This window comes from Protopterus annectens, chromosome 2.part2 (genome assembly GCF_019279795.1).
Source record: "Protopterus annectens isolate FY-2018-M chromosome 2.part2, PAN1.0, whole genome shotgun sequence".
NCBI classification, from domain to species: Eukaryota; Metazoa; Chordata; order Ceratodontiformes; family Protopteridae; genus Protopterus; species Protopterus annectens.
In genome coordinates, this window is record NC_056730.1 from 164,034,634 (window position 1) to 164,059,407 (window position 24,774).

At 39.1% G+C, this 24,774-nt stretch overlaps 1 protein-coding gene across 2 annotated transcripts in view; it reads left to right on the top strand.

The window, feature by feature from the left end:
- The window catches only part of LOC122795577 (metallophosphoesterase domain-containing protein 1-like), a 629,119-nt gene that overhangs the window by 571,985 nt on the left and 32,360 nt on the right, over positions 1-24,774 (top strand). For both annotated transcript variants that reach the window (XM_044063825.1, XM_044063826.1), the window contains exon 6: positions 4,829-4,968. In XM_044063825.1, the coding sequence (XP_043919760.1) occupies positions 4,829-4,968 (140 nt within the window). The remainder of the gene's footprint in view (positions 1-4,828; positions 4,969-24,774) is intronic.

The window sequence follows — 24,774 nt, forward strand, 5'->3', positions numbered from 1 at the left end:
CAGATGATCAACTGTTTATTTCTGTTTCCAAAGAAACAAATGTCAGAAAGTAACAAAAATTTCCCTCTGTAAAGGGTTGACAAACTGTATTAATTTGTGTTACTCATTGAGTACCTATGAACCCAAGGCACACTATTTCATAGGTTCATAGGTTCATAGGTAGGTACTAGGCTATCTGCCTGAAGCCTTAGATTAGTTCCCTGTGCCTCTGTCCAGCAGAGCTATTGAAGTGATCCCCGGGGTAAACTTTCAGTTTCCCATCCAGTCGTCAAGGTTTCTCTTGAAGAGTGTTAGTGAGGAGCTCTGCCTAATGTAGATTGGAATATTGTTCCAGAGCATGGGAAGTCTCTGGGACAGGAATCTATCCCTCCAATAAGTCCTATTTATTGTTGTGGTGAGGTTTAGATCCCTAGAGCATGTGGCTCATGGGGATATGGTTTTCTTTAGGTGGAGCATGTCCATCAATTCTGGGTTGGACATGGCCTTGTATGTCAGGCAGAGATCACCTCTGAGTAGCCGGTATGCAACCAAGTACAGCTGGAGTTTCTTCAATTGAGCTGGATAAGGCATCTGTTTTAGGCCAATGATCCTCTTGGTGAGGTACGTCTGTGGTCTTTCCAGCTGCTGCAGGTGCCTTGTGAGGTACATCCCAAATGGGGCGTTCTACTCTATGATGGGTCTGATGAGTGATGCGTAGAGGGGCACAATGACCTTTTTTTATCTGGATGCAAATCCTTTTGTGATTAAGTGGGCCGCATAGAAGGATTTTCTAACCACTTTGGCAATGTGATTATCAAAGGAGAGATTACTACCTACTTGGGTACCCAGATCCCTTACTACGTCTTCCATATTTAGGGGGCTACCACATATGTGGTAGTTTATGGGTACTTTGTTTTTTCCAAAGGGGATGACTATGCACTTTTTGGCATTTAGCTTGAGGTCATGGCTTTGACACAAGGTATCTGTCTCAGTTTGACACATTTGGAGAATGTCTGTGTCAGCCGGAGAGTCAATTATAGCCCCTAGTTCACAGTCGTCTGTGAACTTTGTCAGCCATAGTCCTCCTGTGCTTGCCTGTACCTCTGAGAAGTATATGCCGAACAGGAGGGGTCCTGAGCTCATGTCATGTGTAAAGTATTCCTCAAAATTTTGCCACTGGATGATATTTGTGATGCATCTACATGATCTGCCTTACATACCTTTGCAAAGCATTTCCAATTTGAATTCCATTTCCAGATTCAGAGCCTCCAAGGTGTCTGTTCTCTGAGGAATTTTGTCTAGGGTATCTCCCAAGGTCTGTTGGGAATTTTATCCACATGTTCCAGTGTCCAGACTATACCATCTTAAATATGTAAGAGTTACATATTTAACAGAATGATAGAGTTAGTTGGTGTTAGTCAAGACACTGGATGTAACCTGCTCACCCACCCCCACCAAAATTTACTTTCCAAGGGGCTCTCGAGGGTAAAGAAAGCCTATATTTATGTGACTTTCTCCTGTCCCTCACAACTTGGCTGTTATATCTATTCATAGTAATGTCAGCTTGGTGTCACTTGATCTGCAGAGTTAGAAATCAGCAGTACATTAGAGAATGAGATGAGAGTTTTGAGCTGTCAAGAGATTGGCCATTGCCAAGGATTGGTGCCTGAAGTGACCAGTCAACATATTCCAGCTTCTGGACTAATGCCAACTAAAATTTGTCATTATTCAAGTAAATAACTTACATTTTTTTTTCAAATCTCCATTTACCGGAAATTAAATATTGAAAATGGTGACTCATAAAACATATAAAACACACAAAAAATATTTTTGCAGGGAACAAGCCCAGCTACACACCCCATATCCCCCAAAATTATATATACCAACTCCTTGATCACACCACTGAGAAGAAAAGGGTAAAAACCCTTCAAATGCACTCCACTAGCTTTCACAATACAATACATTGTGGTAAAACTCACAGCAACATTTATTTTTCAAATCAATGTATTTTGACCACAATGCTTCAACAATCTATTTATAAGCCCTAGGCAATCAGTCTACAGACTGTTAAAAAGCCAAGCCAATAAACCTTCATAGTTCCCTCCAGCCTGAAGGTGGGCAACACAAGATAGACTGGGAGATAATTTGAAGGTGCCCATTCCATTATCTAGATTTACCCTGAATGTGGCAAGGGTGATACTGTGATTGACATGTAGTGGACATATGTTCCAGAGGAAGCAGATATGTTGGGATATGAATCTATCAATGCACTACATTGTCCATAGGCTCTTGTAGCATGTATGTGCAGTTAATGTCAATATAACCTGTAACGTGCCTAACATGATATAATACATATGCAGGAAATAATTTGTAAGATTAATATGTGAATGAGTAGGCACAGACAGATCAGTGTCTACCACTATTATAATAACAAAATAATAAACAAAGTAACAGCTAATTTGCAAACTGATAATCAAGTAATACAGGAAGCCATGAGTCAGGTAATATTACAGGCAGCTGTTAAAATCATCACATTTAATGAGGCCCAAGGCAAATAAAATGAGTTATAGTATTGTTTAGGTAATCATTGCTTCCAGAATTTCAAAGCATCACATAACTTCACAAGAAAGGCACGTCTTTCTAGGGTGCACATTGGAAGTTTGTCCCAGAAAAAGACACAGCACGAAAGTAAACAAAACTATGTGCAAGGCGGACTAAAGTAGCATACACCTACTACCCAGCAAACATAAATGCCAAAATAGTGTATCCTCCGAAAGTGGTTTTAAATTCAGACACAGAATACAGTCTCTGACCTAATAATTAAAACTAACAGAGCTAACAAAAAATCAAATGCTTGCAGCCAATTGCTGTAGTCTTGGCTATCTCTTAGAATAAAACTAGTGACTCTCCAGTATGTCTGGTGTCAGAAAACCTCCCTCTTATCCCAAAACACACAATAAATAAAACAAGGAAATAACTTATACAGCCAAATATTTATCTTCATGTCCAACTGCTGGGATAATCATGAAGAACACAACTAAGAAAAGAAATGGTGTTTGATAACTAATAAAGTACACCCGATGAGAGCTTCACCATTTTAATCAACTTCATGTCCTGACACCTATTGGAATATGCTTTCTGCGTGCAAATCTGTAACCACTAATGTGCATGCCCATGGAAATGACCAGACGGCACAGCGAACCAAAATAACTTGACATTCAGTCAAAGTTCGGGGAGTAAACATTGTTGGACATTGACTGGGTGAATCTTAATCTGGCAAGTAATAAAAATACCCACAAAGAAAAGTTAAAATTACTGAGATTTCTAGCTTTTGTGTCAATATTTACACACATTTCCATCACAACACAAAAATAAGGGCTTATTATTGAAAGTGAGCATGATAGTGGAGGATAGTTATTTTAAGCAGAAACAGATTTAGTTCTAATGTGTGAATGTATGCAGTGTTATGCAGTGTAGCGCAAGGTTAAGTCCCAAGCCAGTCCTTCAACACTGTCCATTTATACTTCGCTTAATGCAGGTACATTCTTATGCTGCTCTCCCTTAGCAAGATAAATACAGCTGAGTAAATGTTACACAGAGGTGTAAAATTCATCTGTGCAACTCACTCATTTAATGTCCAAATATAAAGTTGGCATAGTGCAGTAGTCTTACTGGATAGAAGCTAAAGACCTGTGCATTTTTAAATCCTTTTCTTATAATTTATCCTTTATCTTATACTACAATCCTTTAATACTTTTCTTTTTTTCTTTTGCTAGCAGCCAGCTGACATGCTAACCATGTAGTTGTATTCATTTAGTATGCTCCGAAACATTGATTTATGTTTCTTAAAAATTAATTCCATTTTCACTATATTAAATTCAGAAATGATACCTATGATTTAAAAATGCAATTTCCAGTCATTACTGTGATTCAGTTGTAGCATTAGTGCATAAGAACTTAAGAACATGAGAACAGACTGTAAGTTCAGCGTACTCAGGAAGCAAACTGGTAGTACTAAAAGCAGGAAATATAACAAGAAATATAAGTTTTGATAAATGAGTGTTGTAGCACAAAATACCAAATTCCATTAAAGTCTTGTGTTTTTGCAATATGTGGACAGTCCTGGAAAAAAATAGTGTCCGTGAGTATGTATTTCCATTTCAATGTGTGTATATCGTGATTTGATTAGTTTGTCATAAAAATTATTTTCAAGATCATTTTTTTTTGTTGAAAGCATTACGGCAAAAACCTGTCTGTGTCACATGTCACAAAAATGAACTGTACTATATTAGTTTTGCAGTGGTCAAAGGATACCCTAGCTACTGAAGTTATTAAACTAGGACTACACAACTCTAAGATGGAAATGATTTGGTTTTCTGCTAAAACGTAATTATTTTTGATATACCAGCAGTTATGATGCCAAACATGCTCTGAAGTAATGTTTTGATGAGTAGTCCTGATCTGGTGGTAAACAGTATTTATTAGCACATTAGCTTTACACCACTGCAATATATGTATCGAATGAATATATTTTTTTTAAATATTCAGAGCTTAGTTTTTGTACCAGTGCTTTGCTTATATAAAGTCATTATGCAAAAACTGCTTCTGCTTAATTTTAGCTTTGATTGTTACTGTTTTAAATTCCTTGACCCAACCTTAGAGTGTACAGGAAAAATGTCGTCTTAGTTTAAAAAATCCTCTCTTGTAATTTTTGAATAAATTAAAATAATGAGTCAAAGAGGAACAACAGTATTAATGTAACTTAAAAAAAAACAGTAATTTTCCTTCTGTTTTCTATAAGCTTCAGTTTTTAACACAGTTTTATTTCTCATTCACATATTCTGCACAGGATATGGATACAGCTTTAATGGAAATACACTGTTTGTGAATGCCTCTATTCTTACCAAGTCACGGTTACCTGTGAACCCACCATTTGTAATAGACCTGCCCATTCCTTCACATAATGTTGATGTATCTTTGGAACCCCAGGTACTGATTTACAAAATGTTATGTCACTATTTGTATTCAGTTTAAAGATAATGCATTTAAGCAGTTTATGGAGATAGCTGATTGTCTAACTGTATTTGCTTTATGACAAGTCTGTTAATAATAATGTAGTACTATTCATCCATGGAAATGTTAGGGTTTAACACTTTTCCTTCAGGTAATGAGTTTTCTCAGCACTTGATAGTATTGCTGCTTTACTGGGTGCCAAAATAACTTTGAAACAACTCTACTTTGTAATAACATAGGTAAAAATGCAAAAAATTGCATATTTATAAGTGTATTTACTGACTAAAATATTCAGTTGTTTTAATTAAATATTTTGCCTTGCTGTTAAAAAAAACAGCCCTAATTGTGCCCAGAATTCCCTCACAGTTGAAAAAATAGCTTGAATTGTACCCAGAATTATGCCTGTAGCATAACCTGTCCGCATTATAATTTTGCATCTGGATTTGATTCAGTAGAATGTGGCATGCATTAGGCACAGTACATAGGTTCATAGGTTCATAGGTTCATACTAGGCTATCTGCCCAAGGGCATTTATAAGCCTAGCCAGAGTTTTGTGGCTTTCGCCACCCCTTTAGTTTGGAGGATACTATGCCCATTATTTTGCTGTGCCTCTGTCAAGCAGTGACACTGAGATAATCCCTGGGGTATATCTGCGATCTCCCATCCATTGGTCAAGATTTCTCTTGAACAAAGCCAGCGAGGTGCTCTGCCTCACATGTACCGGGATTTTGTTCCACAGCATAGGGAGTCTCTGGGTGATGAATCTGTCCCTCCAGCACGTCCCATGCTATGGTCACCTAATGCCATGTGTGACTGGAGTTAAAAAGTGGACAAATTACTGCCCATGGAGAAGTCTGAGAATATAAAAAGTTGAAATATAATGCTGGGTATAGTCTATTTGTGAAGAGAAGTAATCTATTTTGGTGTACTGTACCAGACATTACTGCCAAAAAGGAGGTGTTTGTGGGTAGTTTGGAAAAAAAAATTTGTACAAAACCTGCTCACCAACAACTCCTGCATCATTTTCTGTGACTCGGTTATTCAACAGATATCAACAGCAATGTGTGTGTGTGTGTGTGTGTGTGTGTGTGTGTGTGTGTGTGTGTGTGTGTGTGTATAAATTAAGCTATTTGCTTTTTTCTTAACTTTTCAACCTTGCCTCCATCTGATCAAAACACCATTTCAAGCCACATTAGCACTGTAATAATTGTGAAAGAGATAATTGAATTAAGCTAGGAGGCTGGAGGCTGCTAGGCTCCAAAAAGCCATTATAGATTCTGTGAGGTACATTTTGTGGAACATTTTCTAACATTTTGATCCATTTTCATTCGCTCTTTCAATGCACCCTAGCTGGCTAAGACTGCACTGCAGTAATTTCAGAGAGGAAGTTACTGGATTATGCTGGAGGTCTGAGGCATGCTAGGATCCCAGATACTTTGAAATACATTTTACAGCTTCATTATAACCTTTTCATAGGATAGCCTTAGGCTATCACTCTGCAGACTTTTACAAGCCAAGTCAACAACCAGAGGTTAGAATCAAACCTCTATATCTAGTAGCTATGAGGTAAAGGCCTTAACAGTTATACCAGCCTCTCCCCCTTAAGGAAATAAAGCCAGCCTTATTTTTTTCTTTCAAGGAAATAAGTTGTGTCCAAGATTTAATGTTCAAAGCTGACAAAACAGCAGCTCTGAATAAACCGAGAAAACAAATGCATGTAAACATGCATAAATCATATTTGGTAATTGTGCCTGTTTCCCACCCCCCCAAGAAAAGATAGTCATCTTCTTTGTAACCAGTGGTAATAGATTTCAGTGCAAAAAGACCAAATGGCTGTAGTCATATATTTCAGGCTGTCACTGTTGTACATATACACAATGTACCACCTTATCCCTACCGGCAGAAGACATTCACCTTTTGTTTACCCCTTTAATCTCAGACTGGAAAGAAAGTCACAGTAATAATAATAATATATATACACACACATAATTCATTATTACCAGTACCCACTAAAAGCTCTCTCTCTCTCTTTATATATATATATATATATATATATATATATATATATATATATATATATATATATATATATATATACACACATGTGATATTTTACTATGAGGAAAGTGACAAAAATAATGATCATAGTAATGTATTCCAGTTTGTTGTTTCTAGAATATGTATTTCCTCATAGATAAGCTATAACGATCTTCTGTGTAACCCTCTGAAGTTTGGTTGGGAGTGATGTTAAAGAAATGATAAGCATACTATCCACAGCCCCCACACAGCTATAGAGATATTCTCTAAACGCCACTAAGCAGGGTTGATATAAGATTAATTGGGGTCTTGGACAGATGCTTAAGATGGGAACCACCATTCTATGTCTGTGTTAAAATTCCCATATGCAACCAGGAGCAAGGCTGGCTTTGGTCAGCTGGTGCTCTAGGCAACATAGCTCCACAGCACCCCCCACACCACCCGGTGCCCCCATCCTGTTCTACCTCCACCATCTAGATTACTTTTTTCCCTTCATTTTTCTCACAGTTTGCCTCACTCTTCAGTTTTTCCTGTCTTCATTCAACACATTTTAAAGAAATCATTTTTTACTACACAGAAAAAATAAATAAATACTGGAAAAGCACCCCTGCTAGGGTGGCACCCTAGGTGGCTGACTAGTTGGCCTATGCCTAAGGCCAGCTATGGCCAGGGGTGTGGGTCATGCCACTAAACATTCAGAAGCTGTGATAGTCTAGATTTTCTGTGATATATTCTATGGCTTATTTTTGAAAGATAATTAGTTAACTATTTTTACTCCTGTCCAGAAGTCTTATTTATGTATCTGCTAATATTTTAAGTATCCACAGGTAAGCATACATGCCCCCCCCCACACACACACATATATGCACATATTTCATAGGTCATTATTAAGCTAAAGGTGCAAGAGCCTTTACAAGCCTAGCCAATAATACCCAGGATATGGCAATATTATAGCCTAACTCCCCAGATATGGGATTGGGTAGTATCAGGGTAGTGGGTCTCTGTCCACATGCAGACACCCTCCCACTACAGGCTTAGCCAGTGACATGTTAGATGAAGTCCTGTTCACGTACAGCATAATCCATAGCAACAGTTTTGCACTGGAATTCTAATGGAGTAAATTGTGTGATGCTGCCCCTACCACGCCACATCTCATCAGTGAGCTCTTAACAGTGATAAAAACAGCAGGGCTAAGTCACTTTTATCAACATATAGCCTCCATACCCATCAAATGCAGTCACTTTATTGACTGAATAAACCTCAGTTGTCTGACTGCTATTTAAACAATGGCCCAAGTAAAACATTCCAACCTACTTTATATAAATGAATATTAGTCCTGGAAAGCCAAATTCATGACTGCTTAACTTGATTATGACAGCAGGATCAGTCATTTGTATCCACAGACAGCTCTGATCCCAGTGATCATAGCCAGTTGTTGACCGTGTGCATCTCAGATATCTGGTTGTGGTAGAAAAAAATCAAAGGCCACTTTAATGTATTTCAAGTTTGTTTCACACAAAGACAGTGTGGCATTGTGAATATTAGCTACTGGGACCTTTCATTGACCAGTGTAGAAGATGGGTTTATCCCAGGCATCTACCTTAAGGATTTTTCACCAGTTCCTCCATGCCATGCTACAGCATGTGGGGGAGCATATGTGGTCCCTACGCACTATGGAGGAAAGAAGCAATACTATGTGGGCATTTTATGACATGGTCAGTTCCCTGAGATACTGGGAGCCATTCACTGTATCCACATTGCAGTAAAGGCCCCACATGGGGAGCAGGGATATCAACCAAAAGGGGTTCCACTCCATCAACTGACAGGTGGTTGCAATGAACAGAGTGTAATATACACTGCTTTAGCAGGTCACCCAGGCATTTCCTATGACTCTCACATCTGGCACACATACAGCGTATAACAGTGTTTTCTTCAGAGTGATTTTTCACATGGCCATCTTATTGGCAATGATATATATGTCCTGGAGCCATTGCTGATGACACCAGTTAGAAACCAACAGACTGTAGAAAAATTGCATGCAACACTGGCCTGTCACACACCAAAATTGCTGTTGATCATGTGCTTAGAATGCCTGCTTATGTTGACTACATCTCTGGTTGTGCACTGCAGTAGGGTCCTGGAACATGCAGTGAAATCTTAGCAATCTGTGCAGTATAACACAAAATGTTGATATGCAAAGAGTTACAGCAGAGGAGAGACAGTCAAGAAGAGGGAGTTTCAGACTCAGCAGTTGAGGAGATGTTTGATGAGGACCCCATAGAGGAGCCAGCTCCAGGGGATGACTGCATGTGGCAGTGGTGGGTGTAGTATACCATGCAGACCTCTCAACCAATTGGGGACAAATTTCAACAGAATCAGGGACAAGTCAAGAAAAAATCAGGGACAATCAGGGACACTTTTAAAACATTAGTGCTATTAACTTGAAACATTGACAGAATCAGAGCATATGAATTAATACACATTTTCTGAAGTAAAAGAAGTTTATAACTTTGAATTATTGTCATTATTCATTAAGTGTAATTCATCACCTTTCCTCCAAAAGTCATTAGTTTTAGGAGGGATTAAGAGGGACAGAGTTAAAATCTGAGTCAAAATCAGGGACAGTTGAGAGGTATTACACCATGACACTAGCTAAGAAGCAGCATCTGGTTCATAACTATGGGCCAGAATAAGCACAACATAGAAGAATAAAAATAATGCCTGCAATACTGCACCCAGGTTGTGCTATACATGCATTGACTGGCCGGACAATGCATCAGATATAGGCTGCTCAGGTAACAGAGTACTTATGGCAGGGCACATTCGTCATTGGTTCCCTATTATGTGATCAAAACCTTAGGTTATCGATCACCTAAAGGTCGATCACAAAATGTCGAAGTCTGAAAATTCGGAACGGCTGTTTCCACACAGGGAAATGAGTCGTTTGGCTGTTACGCAGATTTTGTTCTTTCTCCGCTGTAGAGCGAGCTCGGAGTTGGTATATTTAGTTGGAGAGGGGGAGCACAGTCCCCCATATGAGAAGGTGGGGGGGTGAAACCCCCCCAGTTTATTTCTGTTTATAACTTTTTTTTTTTTATTTGGCCAATGGCATTGTCTCCCTGTGTGGAAATGGACGTTTTCGATCTTAAGGGTTCGATATTTTGTGATCAACCTTTAGGTGTTCGATAACCTAAGGTTTTGATCATGTAATATAGACCCTTCGTCATCATGTGAATAGGTGGGAAAGATCACAGTGACAAGTGTCAGTGGTGTGAAGTGTGTTAGTGGAGTGCGGATGAGGGAAAATACTGTACTTAGGTCCATAGGTAAGTACTATGTAAGTAGTCTGCAGACCATTTCAAGCCTAGCCAAAATAAATGATTCAAAAGTTACCTCTAGCCTTACAAGATAGTCCATAGAAGAATTTGAAGCTGCCTATCCAATTATCTAGGTTGACCTTGAAGACTGCAAAGGTGCTGCTTTACTTGATATGTAGTGGAAGTTTGATCCAGAACTGCAGAATATGCTGGGATATGAATACCACATCAGTGCATCATATTTATCTGATGATGAAGATTTAATTCCTTTAACTAAGTATTTGAGATACCATTAGTTCTGTGAAGGAATAGAAAGTCAAATATGGTTGGATCTTTTGGGTTTATGTCAATTCTTCGAACGCTTAAAATTTCGAACGTTGCATGGTCGAGACCAAGCGTTCGAAATTTCAATTGTTCGAAGATTGACTTTCAACAGAGCTGTACAGTGCAGAATGGGAGAATTTCCCTTTTCTGCACTGAAGTGCGGTCTCAGAGTTGGTATATTTAAGTAGGGGGGTGGGGGTTGCAGGGGGGGGCTTGCCCCCCTGCTCGCACTGTTAAAGGTGTTTTTCTTTTTCTTTCTTTTTTTTTTTTTTATTTCATATTCGAACATCCAAATGTCGAACATTTGGTCTCGACCATGTAATGCTCGACATTTTGGATGTTCGAATATTTAACATAGACCAGATCTTTCATGGCTCAAAAGGCTTGACACAGTTCTCCATAAAGGAACCTGAAAGGTTGATGAGTACTGAGAACGGCCTGATGGTCTCACATGATAAGTAAGATTTCTGAAGCCACTGAACTTTTTAGCTTAGAATCTCTGAGGTGTCCTGAAGTTGTGTGATATATTTAGACAAATACATGCCAAAAGTTGCATTATGTTCAATAATTGGACTGATACGGTACAAGTAAAGGGGAATTAAGACTTCTTTGGAACTAGTGGAGATAACTTTGGAAATCTGATGAGCCAGATAAAATGCTTTCCAAACTACTGTGAAGACCCACTGGTCAAATGATAAGAAATTATCAAAAAAGTGACTAAATCCCCTACAACAGTGTCTTACTTGAGAGGTGCATCACTTATATGGTAAGTGAAACAGTTTGTTTAACAAAATAAACTGTACCACTTTTTTTTACATTTAATTTGAAACCATTACTCTTGCACCAATAGTTAACATGGTCTAACACAAGTTAGAGCAGTTGCGAGTCAGTTGAAGATTGAATAACAACACATAGTTTATAGTCATCTGCAAAATTAGTTCAGCATAGGCCATGAGTACTGGTTTAAATGTTTAGCAATAAATGCTAAACAGGAGACGGGCCAAAACCGAGCCCTTTGGTACACCAGTCATAACTTTTTTTGCTATCAGAAGTGGCACCTTTTGACTCTAATCACATGGGTTCTGTCAGACAATCAGTTAGCCATTCACTGGACAATATAAGGTTCATATTTAGATTTACTAGTCTAGCCGCAGTGGTGCAGCGGTAGCATTGTCGCCCCACAGCAAGAGGTTCTCCCATTCATTTCTCGGCTGGATCGCCTTCTGTGTGGAGTCTGCTCCCTTTAGTCGAATGGCATTTGAAAGACACGCGTGAATGGGCGTGCCTTCATTGATGGTTGGGCGTTGAGCTGGCAACTCAGCACCGTAAAAATCTACTGCCAATCATTAGCAGACCGGAATTCCGCTGTGGCGACCCCTAACTGGGAAAAGCTAAAAGAAGAGCATTCAGATTTACTAGTCTATCAATAAGGACCACATGCAAAACAGTGTCAAAGGCCTTGGGCAGGTCTAGGAATGCTGTATGCACTGCCAAACTGCTATCCATTACTTTTGTTACTTTTCCAAAGGAATTAATGGTGTTAAAGAGGTAGGACCTTCCTGTGACAAAGAAACATTAATGAGGGTCTAGGGATAGGAAATTGTCAATGTCCGAATTCATGAGGTCTGAGATTATGTGCTCCATAGCTTTACATATGAGGCTAGTCAGAATAATGGTTCTATAGTTGCTAGAGTCCGTGGTTAGACCACTGTTGTATAATGACATTACAATGCCTGTTTTCTAGGTTTTGTGAATGTAACTACTGAAGAGGCTTAGATTAAAGAGGTTAAGCAGAGGTTCAGATAGACATACTTGGCACTAATAATCAGGCAACCTGTTATGTTGTCAGGGCCCATGGAGGAAGTATTCTCAGTTTTTGACAGGCTGAGAAAACACGTTCTATAGTAATTAAGGGGAGTAGCTGGGATTGTGGAACCTGTGGAATAGCTATAGCTGTTGGTGGAGTTTGTTCACTAGGATATTAGCTATGTACTTGGGTCAGAGTGTAGTATCATTGTACACTAGCTACAAACATTGCTGGGTTTTAGATATTAACTTTCTCATACAGTTAAAGAAGGATTTGTAGTTATTTTTGGTTTAGTGGCTATTTTAAGTTCATACTTAGCGCTGAGATACCTAATGATTCCATTAAATTCTTTGTTAGTTTGCAGGTGTGCTTTTAAGGTAGGTAGAATGAGACCTCTTATAAGCATTAAGCAGTTTCTTTTGCTTTTTATATAATTTATTTATACAGTTATTATACCAAAGGGGTATGTCTTTAAATTTCTCAATAATTGGTGTTGACAGGGACTGCCTTATCAATGCAGCTATCTAAGTGGGGGAAGAAGTTAAAGGTATAGGAAGCTGCTTGAGTTATGGGATCCTTGAGAGGAGGATTACAGCAGAATTTATTTGTCATCAAGTAACTGAAGACGTTTTGCTTTTGAGATGTCCCTAAACACAGAGCTATTTACAGGGGAAGTACCACCGGTTTTAGAGGAAAAGGTTATAGTCCGACTTAACGAGGCATGATGATACATAAGCAGATGTGCAAGAAGTGGCCATATATGTGAGGACTAGATGAAGGACATTTGGGCTCCTATTAGGATGGTTACCTATTTGTGAAAGAAACTCAGCATTTACAATGTGAAGGAAGTAGTGGACATACTGATTATTTGCTGTATAGGTCATCTAGTTTATTGATAGATAGTGTAAGTCTCGTAATAGAAAGGCTTTGGGTTTAATTGGGAATTTCTGCTAATGTGTTAAGATAACTATCATGCTCAGAAAGGGACACAGAGGGTGTTCTATAGCTAGCTATGAAGTGGTTATTTGTTTTGTTTGTGGTGATTTGGACTTCTAGGAGTTCAAATGTGGTGTTCCAAGGAATCTCTCATGCAGTGATGATATCCTTGACAAATACTGATATTCCTCCACAATTGCCAGTAGGTCTGAAGATGTGATAGATGTTATTCCCAGGAAAAGAGGAAGTGCTTTCATTGATCTGAAACCATGCTTCTATAACTACACATATATGGGAGCCTCAAGTTCAAGTACTTTTTAAGACTCCTTGGCACTGAGTAGGGCCATATTAATGTGCTCCAAATTAGAATACAGTAGGTTGGAATGCCTGTCAGATGAACTCTGCCAAAAAGGCACTATGGGGATAACAAAAGCTTTAGCCAGAATGTGAAAGTCTTAGTAAGAGAGAGAGCTACAGAACAGCCCTGACAGAGCAGGAAGACTTGTCAGCCATCTCATCCCAAGCTGACACATATGGATCCCCCAAGAATCGCACCAGCTACATATTAAAGCCAATTATCTTGTCTTGAATCTAGGCATTATTCTGGGTAATGGTGAAATATCACTCAAGACCAGTGTCTTTCCTGCCTCAGATGCATGCATAGCAAGCTCTATCATATCCTTCTGCATGCCCTGTGGGTAGAGCATCATTCTTCCCTGCATGGACCACTATCAGGTTATAATTGTATTTGTCGGTATGGAGGGATCTAAGAGCATGCTTGACCCATGGGCAAGTGGGTGTGTGGAGTTGAGGAGACTGGCCAGGGCAGTGGTGGCATATCCACTGTCTTTTGAATGGGTGTTGGTGGTGGTGCTGATGTGTATATGTGGAGAGGGCATGGATACAGCTTTAGCAGACAATGCAGCACTGTGCTGGAGTCTGATGGGGAGGTCTAGAGGACCTGCAAGAGATGTGTGTGCTGACCGTGCACATCTCCATCAGTGGTGAGGTGGGGTTGTACTGAGGAAGTCACAGGCACAATCCACAACATGTACAGATTGTGGAGTGCTCTGTGAGTGCAAACTGTGCAACATGTTATAGGTGGTGTTAGCACAAACACCCCATCCACATCTACAGCATGATGCCTTTCAGTGCCCTCAATGCTGAATGGTAGTTGGGTGTGGCACTACAGTGGGAGGAGGTGGACTGGCCATGGAAGAGCAATGGATGTGATGAACAGCTACACTTGAGTGCATACAGTGCAAAGACTCCTTACACCACCTATCTATAATGGTGCTCATCTGGCCGTGGCACTCCCACAGGTCATCATACAGTCCATGTACTATCCTGCTCAGCCCACCTGTGGCTGTATTGGTATTTTTCTGTCCCTATATAGAGACCACTCAGGAGGTATTCCTAGCCATGGCATCCTCAGCTACCAACAATCTGACCCCTGAGATATTTCTTACGGTCAGTGGAGCTGGTGGCAACTAAGGGTGACTCTGGTAGTGAATATGAATCTGCTCCCTGCGCTGATGTGTTGGCCTCATACTGTCCTTGTGTAGCATCCTGAGTCTGAGTGGTGGATTATACAGGCACAATGGCTATGCCTGTTGAAAGGGTGATGATGTGGTCATCACATTACCCAAGGTTATCACCAACTTGACTCCAAAACACCCAACTGTGCCAGGATTTGGTTGCCATTATCCTCAGGCCCAGACAGTTATCTGACATCAGGCAGGACTCTATTCATGGTGGAGGAACCTGATGAGAAAGCACCTGTGAAAATACATAAGCATTACCCAGTCTAAGAATGAACCTTCACCAACATGTGCATTTCAGTGAAACTATTCCTTTATAGAGTGCTATGGAAAAAATATGGTTAACATACCTTAAGCAGGCTACCTTTGCAGTTGTAAGCCTGATGTTCCTGTAGTAGCAAAGAAGCCTTGCTCATTATTTGTATGACCGAGAAATGGATGAATACCTGAATTACAAAGAACACCTGTTTTAAGCTTAAATAAGCTTAATTCCCTAACTGCCCAATTTGTGGAAGGGCACCCGAGATTTGCAGTAAACTGAACTCTGCTCCACCTGTAGATGTCTTAGCCAATCAAAGCGTTGCTTTAATGCATCTAATTTGCATGTGGCTGGCCAGTTTCATTTACAGATTTACTGTTGGTATGTGGAAGTGGCTGCAGCAGACCTGGTATGCATTAAGTGTTTAATTCAGTCCGCTCAGTTTGCATAGTAACAGGGTATGTTCATGCTGTTGTTCATTCATTGTTTTAAACAGAAACAGAGGAGGACAACATCAAAACAAGGAGATAATTGTGCCTGACTTGAACACTGGATTTGTTGCTGTTGCCAAAAAGCATGACTCAAGGAAGAAAGAAGGCTAGAAGACTGTTTCTTGGTGGACTGTTGGTTCTTTGGTGGAGATTATAGTGTGCTGGACTGGCATTAAGGATTTCTCAAGAAAATATACAGATAGAGTAGAGAAAAGGAGTTGATAATTGTTCTGAGGAGGTCTGAGGTTTGTTGTGTGGCATAAACTGGATTTAATTTTGGATTTTCTTTTCTTCCTGCAGACACAGGTAAGTAATCAACTACTTCTTACTTGGTTGCTAGCTCTCTACGTGATACAGATGCACCACTGAAAGCAATGATGCATACAGCAGCAGAAGAGTAGAAAGAAGTTTAAAAAAGATTAAAACTTGTTTACCAAGTCTGGGGGCCAACTTAATTTATGCCTAATATTTTTGGTCTGTTCTTCATAAAAGTTTTGGTATTCAGGTGACAAATCAATGAGGGTTGAAATAATTGAACTTGTGTGGGTATGTCCATTAATCATTTAGAATGTTCTGTATACCTAAAATAAATAGTGTTCAGCAAGTTTTAATATCTGAAATTCGTTTCTGACCTGCTTTGCAAAATTTGCACATTTTAGGGATGATTCACTCTTCTATATTCCACCAGTTTCAAGCAAGTGCCTTAAGTCATTTTAGCCATGCCACCTCTAACTTCATGCTCTTTAGACATGCCACTTCTGACACCATGTCACTCATCTCTCTCTCTCACATAGATGACAAGCAGGTGGGGTATTTTGTTTAGATGCTTTAATACATAGAAACACATCAGGATGGATAGCAGCATCATAAAATACAAACGAACTGGCTAACAGACAGACCGTACATACATACATACATACATACATACATACATGCTTACATCTCAACGGCTTACTACAAAATGGCAGTCTAGCTTGCACGTGCTCAGTATTTATACACTTGTGCAAGCCCTTGGATAGCTTCTTAAAGGTATATAGACACACATTGATCTACAGTCACCAAAGCAATAGATGAAGGCAAAATGGTACACACAGTGTATCTCAACCTTGCCAAAGCTTTTGAAATAATTTCCCACTCAGGCATAGTAGAAAAGCTAAACAAACTGTCATTAAACCGGTATGTCACCCATTGCATTGCCAACTGGCTCACAGATAGGATGTAGATAATCAAAATAGGAGAAGTTCCTCCACAAAGAGACCACTTGCCAGTACAGTCCCCCAGGATTCTGTGCTGGGACCTTTCCTATTTGGCATCTACTTTTCTTAAGTAAAAGCCAATACCAAAGGGCTCTGGCTGCCTAAGTTTGCAGATAACTGCAAGCTAGGAGGTATTGAATCCCCAAATGATTCCGCCATCCCACAGGAAACTTTGTCCCAAATAAAAAATTGTTGCAAAAATCATGGACTGAAATTAAATGCCAAAAAATGCATTATTGTATCCTTTGGGATGTCATCTACCCAGGGAATGTCCACATTGACAGTGCACCCCTAAGAGTTGACCTACTTGTTTGGGATTTGGGAACTTATCTGGACAGTGACTTAACTTTTGACCAATGTGTGTCTATTGTTGTAAGAAAGTCCTTCTATGTTTCACTGCTTATAAACAAAGGGACTGTGTCTAGATCTAGGGATGCCATTGCCCCCCACTTTACTCAGCCCTCATTAGGCAAATCATTGAATATAATGCCCCTTTGGCATGTGTCTGCCAGACACAGGCAACAACTGGAATGCCTACAGAGACACATGCCAAATGGGCATTATATTCAATGATTTGCCTAATGAGGGCAAATCATTGAATATAATGCCCCTTTGGCATGTGTCTGCCAGAAACAAGCAACAACTGGAATGCCCACAGAGACACCTTGCTAAAAGGATACAAGAAGTAAATAACATGTCCTACATGGAACAACTCAAAGCCCTGTCACTGCACTCAGTATCCTACAAACTGCTAAGAGGTGACCTATGTCTGGCATCCCAACCCATTACTAATATATTTACTGCACATCAGCAAGTCAAATGGCATCAGAAATACTCAGTCTATGGATCTATGAGACAGATATACCTCACAGAAGATACTGCTGCTGTGGAACAGACTCCCCATCCACAAAAAATAAAGTTCATCACTGTCCATATTCAAATGCAACTTAGATGTATGGATGGAAAACAGAAAATTTACCCCAGGACTGCCCCCTGTACTACTAATAGAGGCAACTCCTAAATTCTTTATCCCATGCATAGGCCCCCTCCAACTATCTGTGGTATGCTCCCAGTTATTCACACTAGGTGTAATATATAATGATTGACCATGGAATGGGTAAGGCTATTCCTACAAGTTTCTTCTTGTGCTATGTATAGCAGCCTTAACTGGGTAGCTCTGAAATATCCCTTCAAATCGGGAAAACCCAAACCACCTTGCACAACTGGAAGAAACAACGTATCTCACTTGACTCTTGCCATCTTCCGCCCCAGATAAAATCCTTCAGTTCTTTATTAATTGCTATCCACAACTTCTCCTCCTGTGGATAAAAATATGCCTGACCTGTGTATAAAACTAAAGGGACTAAAAATATTTAAGTGTTTATAGCTTGTTATCCATATTCATATAACAGAGCTTCCAGTGTCTTAGTTTTTGTATTATCTTTTGTTTAGTCTCTTCCCACATATCCTTAGCTGACACACCAGAATCCTTTTTAATCCATGATCCTAAGTACTTCATTTTATCATGTCCCCATAAACATGGATTTTGCTGAACCAATTCATGTGTGGGTACATAATTACAGCTATTACCTTTGTTTTAGCTTTATTAATTATGTATGCCGAAAAGATTTAAAACTGCCTCAAAATGTTCCACAACATTGAAATATCACTTTCTGGTTTTATCAGGTATAAAATAGTATCATCTGCAAATATAGCCAGCTTTTCTTGACTACCATGCCAATTATATCCTTGAATTTTTGAGTCTCTTATTTTCTTTGCCAGTGGTTCCGAATATAGTAAAGATAACAACGTTGAAAGAGTACATCCCTGCCTGGTTCCTCTGCTCAAACAGAAATTATCAGATAGGAACTCACCCACTTCAGTTTTCCCTTCCAGTTCCTCATATATCCTCCTAATCAACCTTATAATTTTATCAGGGAATGCAAATGCTTCCATTGCTCTGCTCATAAGCTCCCAGCGTGCTCTGTGAAATGCTTTCACTGCATCAAGACCCAGCAACAACAGTGTTATTTTCTTACATTCAGCTTCTTTCTAGATCATCACTGTTATGTTAATGCTGACAAATATTTGCCTGCCCTCTGCAAAACCACATTGATCCATATCTATTAATTTTGGCATCACCTTTGCCATTCTTTTAGCCATTATAGACATAAATACTTTATAATTATGGTTTAGGATTGAAATGGGTCTGTATGAAGCTGGATTTGATGGGTCTTTACCCTCTTTAGGTATTACATCTACCACCACTTTCTTCCAGGATGTTGGTGCTTCTCCTCCTCTTAAAATGCTGCTAAACAAATCCTTCCAGATCTTTATCAGTTTCCCTCCAAGTTTCCAAGCTTCCAAAGGAATAACATCTATTCCTGGGGACTTTCCTGTGGATTGGATATACATTACCATTTTTATCTCATCTCCTTCTATCCTAACTGTTAGTAATTGAGACTCATCTACCCCTAACCTTGGTAAATTTAATTCTTCCATAAACATTTCCATTTATACCTTTTTTGATATCAGCATTTCTCTGCTTTATAGAGACTTTCATAAAATTTGCAAAATATTTCTACTACCTCTACAGGATCTCTTATCTTCCTTGTTATAGCCTCCCTGTGCTTGGCAACAACCCCTTCTACTTTCCGTTGCTTGAGTCATTGCGCTAGAAGTTTTCGTGTTCTGGCACTATTATGAAAAACAGTTGCTTAACAACAATTTATTTATTTATTTAATTTTATTATTTTGACATTTGTTGATCGGGTTAGTCCGACTGGGCAGAAGCTCTTTTTCAGCCGAGACAAGGGGAAAAATGGTCTATCAATATTAAACAGTTACATCTATAGCATCATATGACATAGAGAGTGCATTACAGTTAATTACAGTTAGTTATGTAGAAAAAAATGCATTACAGACAGGTAACTTTCTAAACTCATGCATATTATCAAAGTGATCCTTTATTTTCTGCTTAGCATTCTGCAGTTTGCTCTTCTTGTTCTGTGAGATCCCCCTATTCTTCAATACTATAACATTTGTCAGTCCCTCTAAATAATTCTTGTTACTTCTTAACCATATCTCTCTTTCTTTTATTTCCACCCTATTTTTAAACTCTAATTGTATCCTGCTCCATAGTTATATTTTCAAAAGAAATTTCTATCTTCTCCAATAACTCCCAAATAATTTCCACTACCCTTTCCTCTAATTCCTCTCTTTTCAACAGATAGGTGGGAAAGCTAACTTAGACATGTTGGTTGAAAACCAGGTTACTATCTACATACTTACCCAAATCCCTGACTGCTGGTTGTAGTTTAAGGGATGTGTTACTGATGAGATCATTTCCTAGGGTGGCTGGCTTCTGAAAGGATACCATTACACATTTCTTGATATTGAGTTTTAAAATGTGGCTTTGGCACCAGTCCTTTGTCTGTGTTATTCCTTCCTGTAGGATGTTAGTATCTTGGGGTGATTCTATGACTGCTCCTAGTTTGCAATCATCTGCAAACTTGATCATCTACAGGTCCTTGACACTGGCCTTGACTTTCAAAAAGTAGATGTCAAAAAGGACTGAAGGACTCTGGCAGTGATCAGCCTCTTTGTGGAGGTCGTCTCCCCTATCCTCACTGTCTTGGTCCTATTTGAGAGCCACCTTCCTATCCAGCACATAACAAAGGGGTTCATGCCTATTTCCATGAGTCTGTTTAAACTTCCTGAATGGTGTATAAAATCAAATGCCTTAGCCAGATCAGGGTGGCAGTATGCACCATTTTGCCCTCATCCACTGCCTCTGTGGCACTCTCAAAGAAGTCCAAAAAGTTGAGTAGGCATGATCTGGCCTTGATTAAAGAAACTGGGCTGGATTTAGTGTATGAAGGTTTTCTATGTCCTTATTAATCATTTCCATGATAATTCTTTCCATCATGGCTTTGCATATGAGACTAGTCAGACTTATGGGTTTGTAGTTCACAGATCCATTGATGGCCCACCCTTGAGGAGATGACCATTGTAGTTCTGTATTTGCATGGTACAAAGCCTGACTGGAGGCTATGGTTAAACACTGACTCCAGTGGTCCTTATATTTAGCAGGCATCCTGTGATATTATCAAGGCTCATTGATGTGGTGTTTTTGGCCTTAGAGAGCAAACCTAGGACCTGCTCCCTAGTGATACTTGGTGGAGTTGTGTTTTATAGTATTTCCTGGGGGACAGCCAGGAGGGGATAAAATTGGAGCTGAATTTGTTGGTCAGCAGATTTGCTGTCTCTTCAGGGTCTGTGTTGTAGTTGGCTCCATTTATATCAGTTCTACACACTGTTGTGTGTTGCCTTTGAGGTTTCAGAGATAGCTAAAGAAAGTCTTGTGGTTATCCTTTGCCTGGGAAGCTCTCTTTACTGCAAATTTGGCTTTAGAAGACTTAATTTGTCCTCTAAGTTGTTTGCTTAGCTTGAGGACAATGTTTATGTCATGATGGGCACAGCACTTCTTAATCTTGGCTGTGACTTTTTTTTCCTTTTATTGTAGATCCTTGACGGGTTTTTTTCTTAGTTAGTTCTGGGCTTATTTCTGGTGCATCAGTGACATGACTATAAAAGGTTTCTGTAAACAATTCCATATTGGCAGTTGTTTTCTCAGGGTTTGGGGAGGGCACTTAAAATTTTGACAGGTTATCACTTAGTAGTAGGAAGTTTGCCTTAGAATAATTCCTAAATCTTACAGGGTTTGCCAGGGTCACAGAACTGATTTGTCTTATGGAAATTGCCAGAGAGGACAGAACTGGGGAGGTACAGCATTTTCACCATGTTTGTGAGTACTAGGTTGAGTATTTCAGCATTCCTAGTGAGCATATGAACTATCTGGTCCAAGGTGTTTGTGTTTACAAAGTCTATGAATCTCTGGGCCTGTAGGTTTGGGGTCATGTAAGCTTCCTAGTTTATAGTGGGAGTAGTTGGAATCATCCTTGAATATGCTATTAGGCTGAATGGTGAAAGCCTCCAGCAAGTCCAAGTATGAGCTATGGGTTTCATGTGTCATAGAGGTTGACCTGTAGCTTGCAAGGATATGAAATGGGGCTTTGCCTATGGAAACCTGGACATGGAGAAGCATTCTTGAGGTGAGCTTGCTGTTGATGTAGATTGAGACACCTTCACTTTTGGTCCCTTCCTGTGTAGCAGCTGGGTTAAATACGTGGGAGGCATTGTAGCCTTGCTCTGCCAGAGTGTTCTCTGCAGCTGTAATCTATGTCTCAGTAACTGTACAAATGTTCACATTCTCTGGGTTGAGGAGAGCCTGGAGGGAGTGGTGTTTATTGTTTAGGCACCTGACATTGGGTAGTAAAACCTTTAGATTCCTTTGTGTTAGTTTTGCTATGTCTGAAGGTTTGTCAGTTTTGCATTGCCTAAAAAAGCTTATTTGGGGAGGACAATATTTTATCCAATATTCAAAAGCCTAGAAGGGACAGGTGGAGAACATATCCCCCATGTTGACAAATTTTGTACCCCCTTGAAATGACACCAGAAACTATGCCAGTTATTGAAATCAGTAATCTTTTATTCACATTGTGGCATCATCCATGGTGAAGGTGGAATGCAGCCCAGTGCTTGGCACATACCAGCCTGGGACATGTAGTCCATGAGCTCCTTTATGTCTCTCCTCATATAGTCTAGGGAGGTACATCTCAGGTCATTTACACCCACATGGACTATGATTGACTCATAGTAGCAATTGTGATGTAATGACTTGAATGTCTGGGTGATTTTCTGAATCCTCAATCTTGATAGGCATGACTGATTTTTTCCTTATCCAGCCTGGTGAGCAGGACATCCCTATGTCTCACAATGGAGTCTCCTATGACTAAAACATTGGGTATGTGTTAGCTTGCCTTATGGGCTTTGTAAATGAGGCTGCAAAGGGTGTAGCTGTAAGTGCTGTGTGGAGTGTTTTGGTGGAGTGCTTTTGGGGTTATAAGGATTCATTTTGTAGGATGAATGTTTACGAGGTATTTGGGGTTTAGGAAGGTTGCTTTTAAGTACCTCATTATATGTTGGTCTATGTTTTCTGGTCAGTACTGTATCAGGTGGATGTAATGCACATGTTACTGACAACCTTATTGTTATAGTGAATGCTTCATCTCTCACATACTGTATTTTTTCCCTAAGGATTGAACATGAGACAATTCTTACAATGTTCCAGGATGCCGATATTTTCTTTGTATAATGTGGATACTTGTCACAGTCTCACCAGGGTGATGACTGCTGGCACTATTATAATGAAATGAGGAGGCGCCATCCTGACCTTCTCAGCCAATGGAAAAAGATATCAGAGAGAGGGCTCATGAGATGTACCTCTAATGTGCAGGACTGGTCACTGCACTGTTATTTCTCCATATAGTTAATTGGAACCTTGCAGGGCCTTGAATTGATGTGTTTTGTATTTTTTGTTCTAGTTTTTCAGCTCAGGAGCAGATATCAGAGAATGAGCTCCTCTACAGGAGGAGAATGGAGTATCTTTCCAGGTACAGGGATTAGTAGGATTATGTTTATGTTATTGATTAGTTTAGTTAAGTATACCAGATTGGCACAGAATCACCCAATGCTTTTGCAAGTATAGTTACCTGTGCCACACTTATGTCATAGTTTTATGTCTAGTTTAACACAACTTGTATATTTATGTAAGTATATATGTATGTATGTGTGTATATATATATATATATATATATATATATATATATATATATATATATATATATATATATATATGACTAGCACTTTAGCTGAAGCTATTTCTAAAGCTCACATCATTTTGGACAGACTAAATGTGTTTTCTGCCACTTTTCAAATTACAGCTGTCGGTTTAAAAACAAAAGAGAATAACTGGAAAGCTTCTATTGAGAGTTCCGGTAGTGACTCTACAGTAACAGTGGCGGATACATGCAACTATGGTGATTCTTTTTTAAATAAGAACTTGGAGAATCCATTTGCCTGTTTGGGTAATATGAATTACAGTAGTGTAACCTTTGTGGATAAAGACAAAAGTAAAGGGAAGACTGGTAATTATAAGTCAAACATTTTTTTATTAGAAAAAAGGTTAATTAAGTTACGATAGTTGGAATATGATAATTTCTATTTACAGACATGTTTAGATAGAAACCAAGTGCCATTTGGACTTAGATGTTACCGTTTTCCAAACAGCATCAGGCAAACGGATTTTATTTTTAAAGATTTAGTGAATGTTTACAACAATGCTGGTTTAGAAGTTTTGAAATTGTTAATTAAACACAATTTAAACCAGATTAACTGCTCAAATCAGAGATTAGATTTTTAAATTATTCTGTATTAAATGATATGAATTTTTGTTCCTTCAAGGCTTTATATGACAGTACTGAACCTAAATTGTAAAGACGCACAGCCAATTTAACGAATAGGAAGCGCAATAAGTTAGCAAGGGACTCGTTAGCTTATACAAACAACACAGCTTTCTTGTTAAACGTCAAGAAAATAGCATTTGAGGGTAATAATGAACAAAATTCATTGGCTATTAGCAATAAAGAAAACCACAACAATAATAATCAAAATTTGATAGAAAATAACAACAATGTTAGTACCATTAGTGATGCGGGTGAAGGCACTAATACTGATAATAGTAAACCCTGTAATTCTTTTCCCTTGAAACTAGTAAACACCAACAACAGTGTAGTGAAGGGAAATGTGGTAAACAAAAGGAAAGGGAAGAATTGGAAGAAATAATTCCTTTGTGTAAGGTTTACAATTTAAGTGATTTGACCTTGGATGAGACCCAATACAAAGTACTAGAG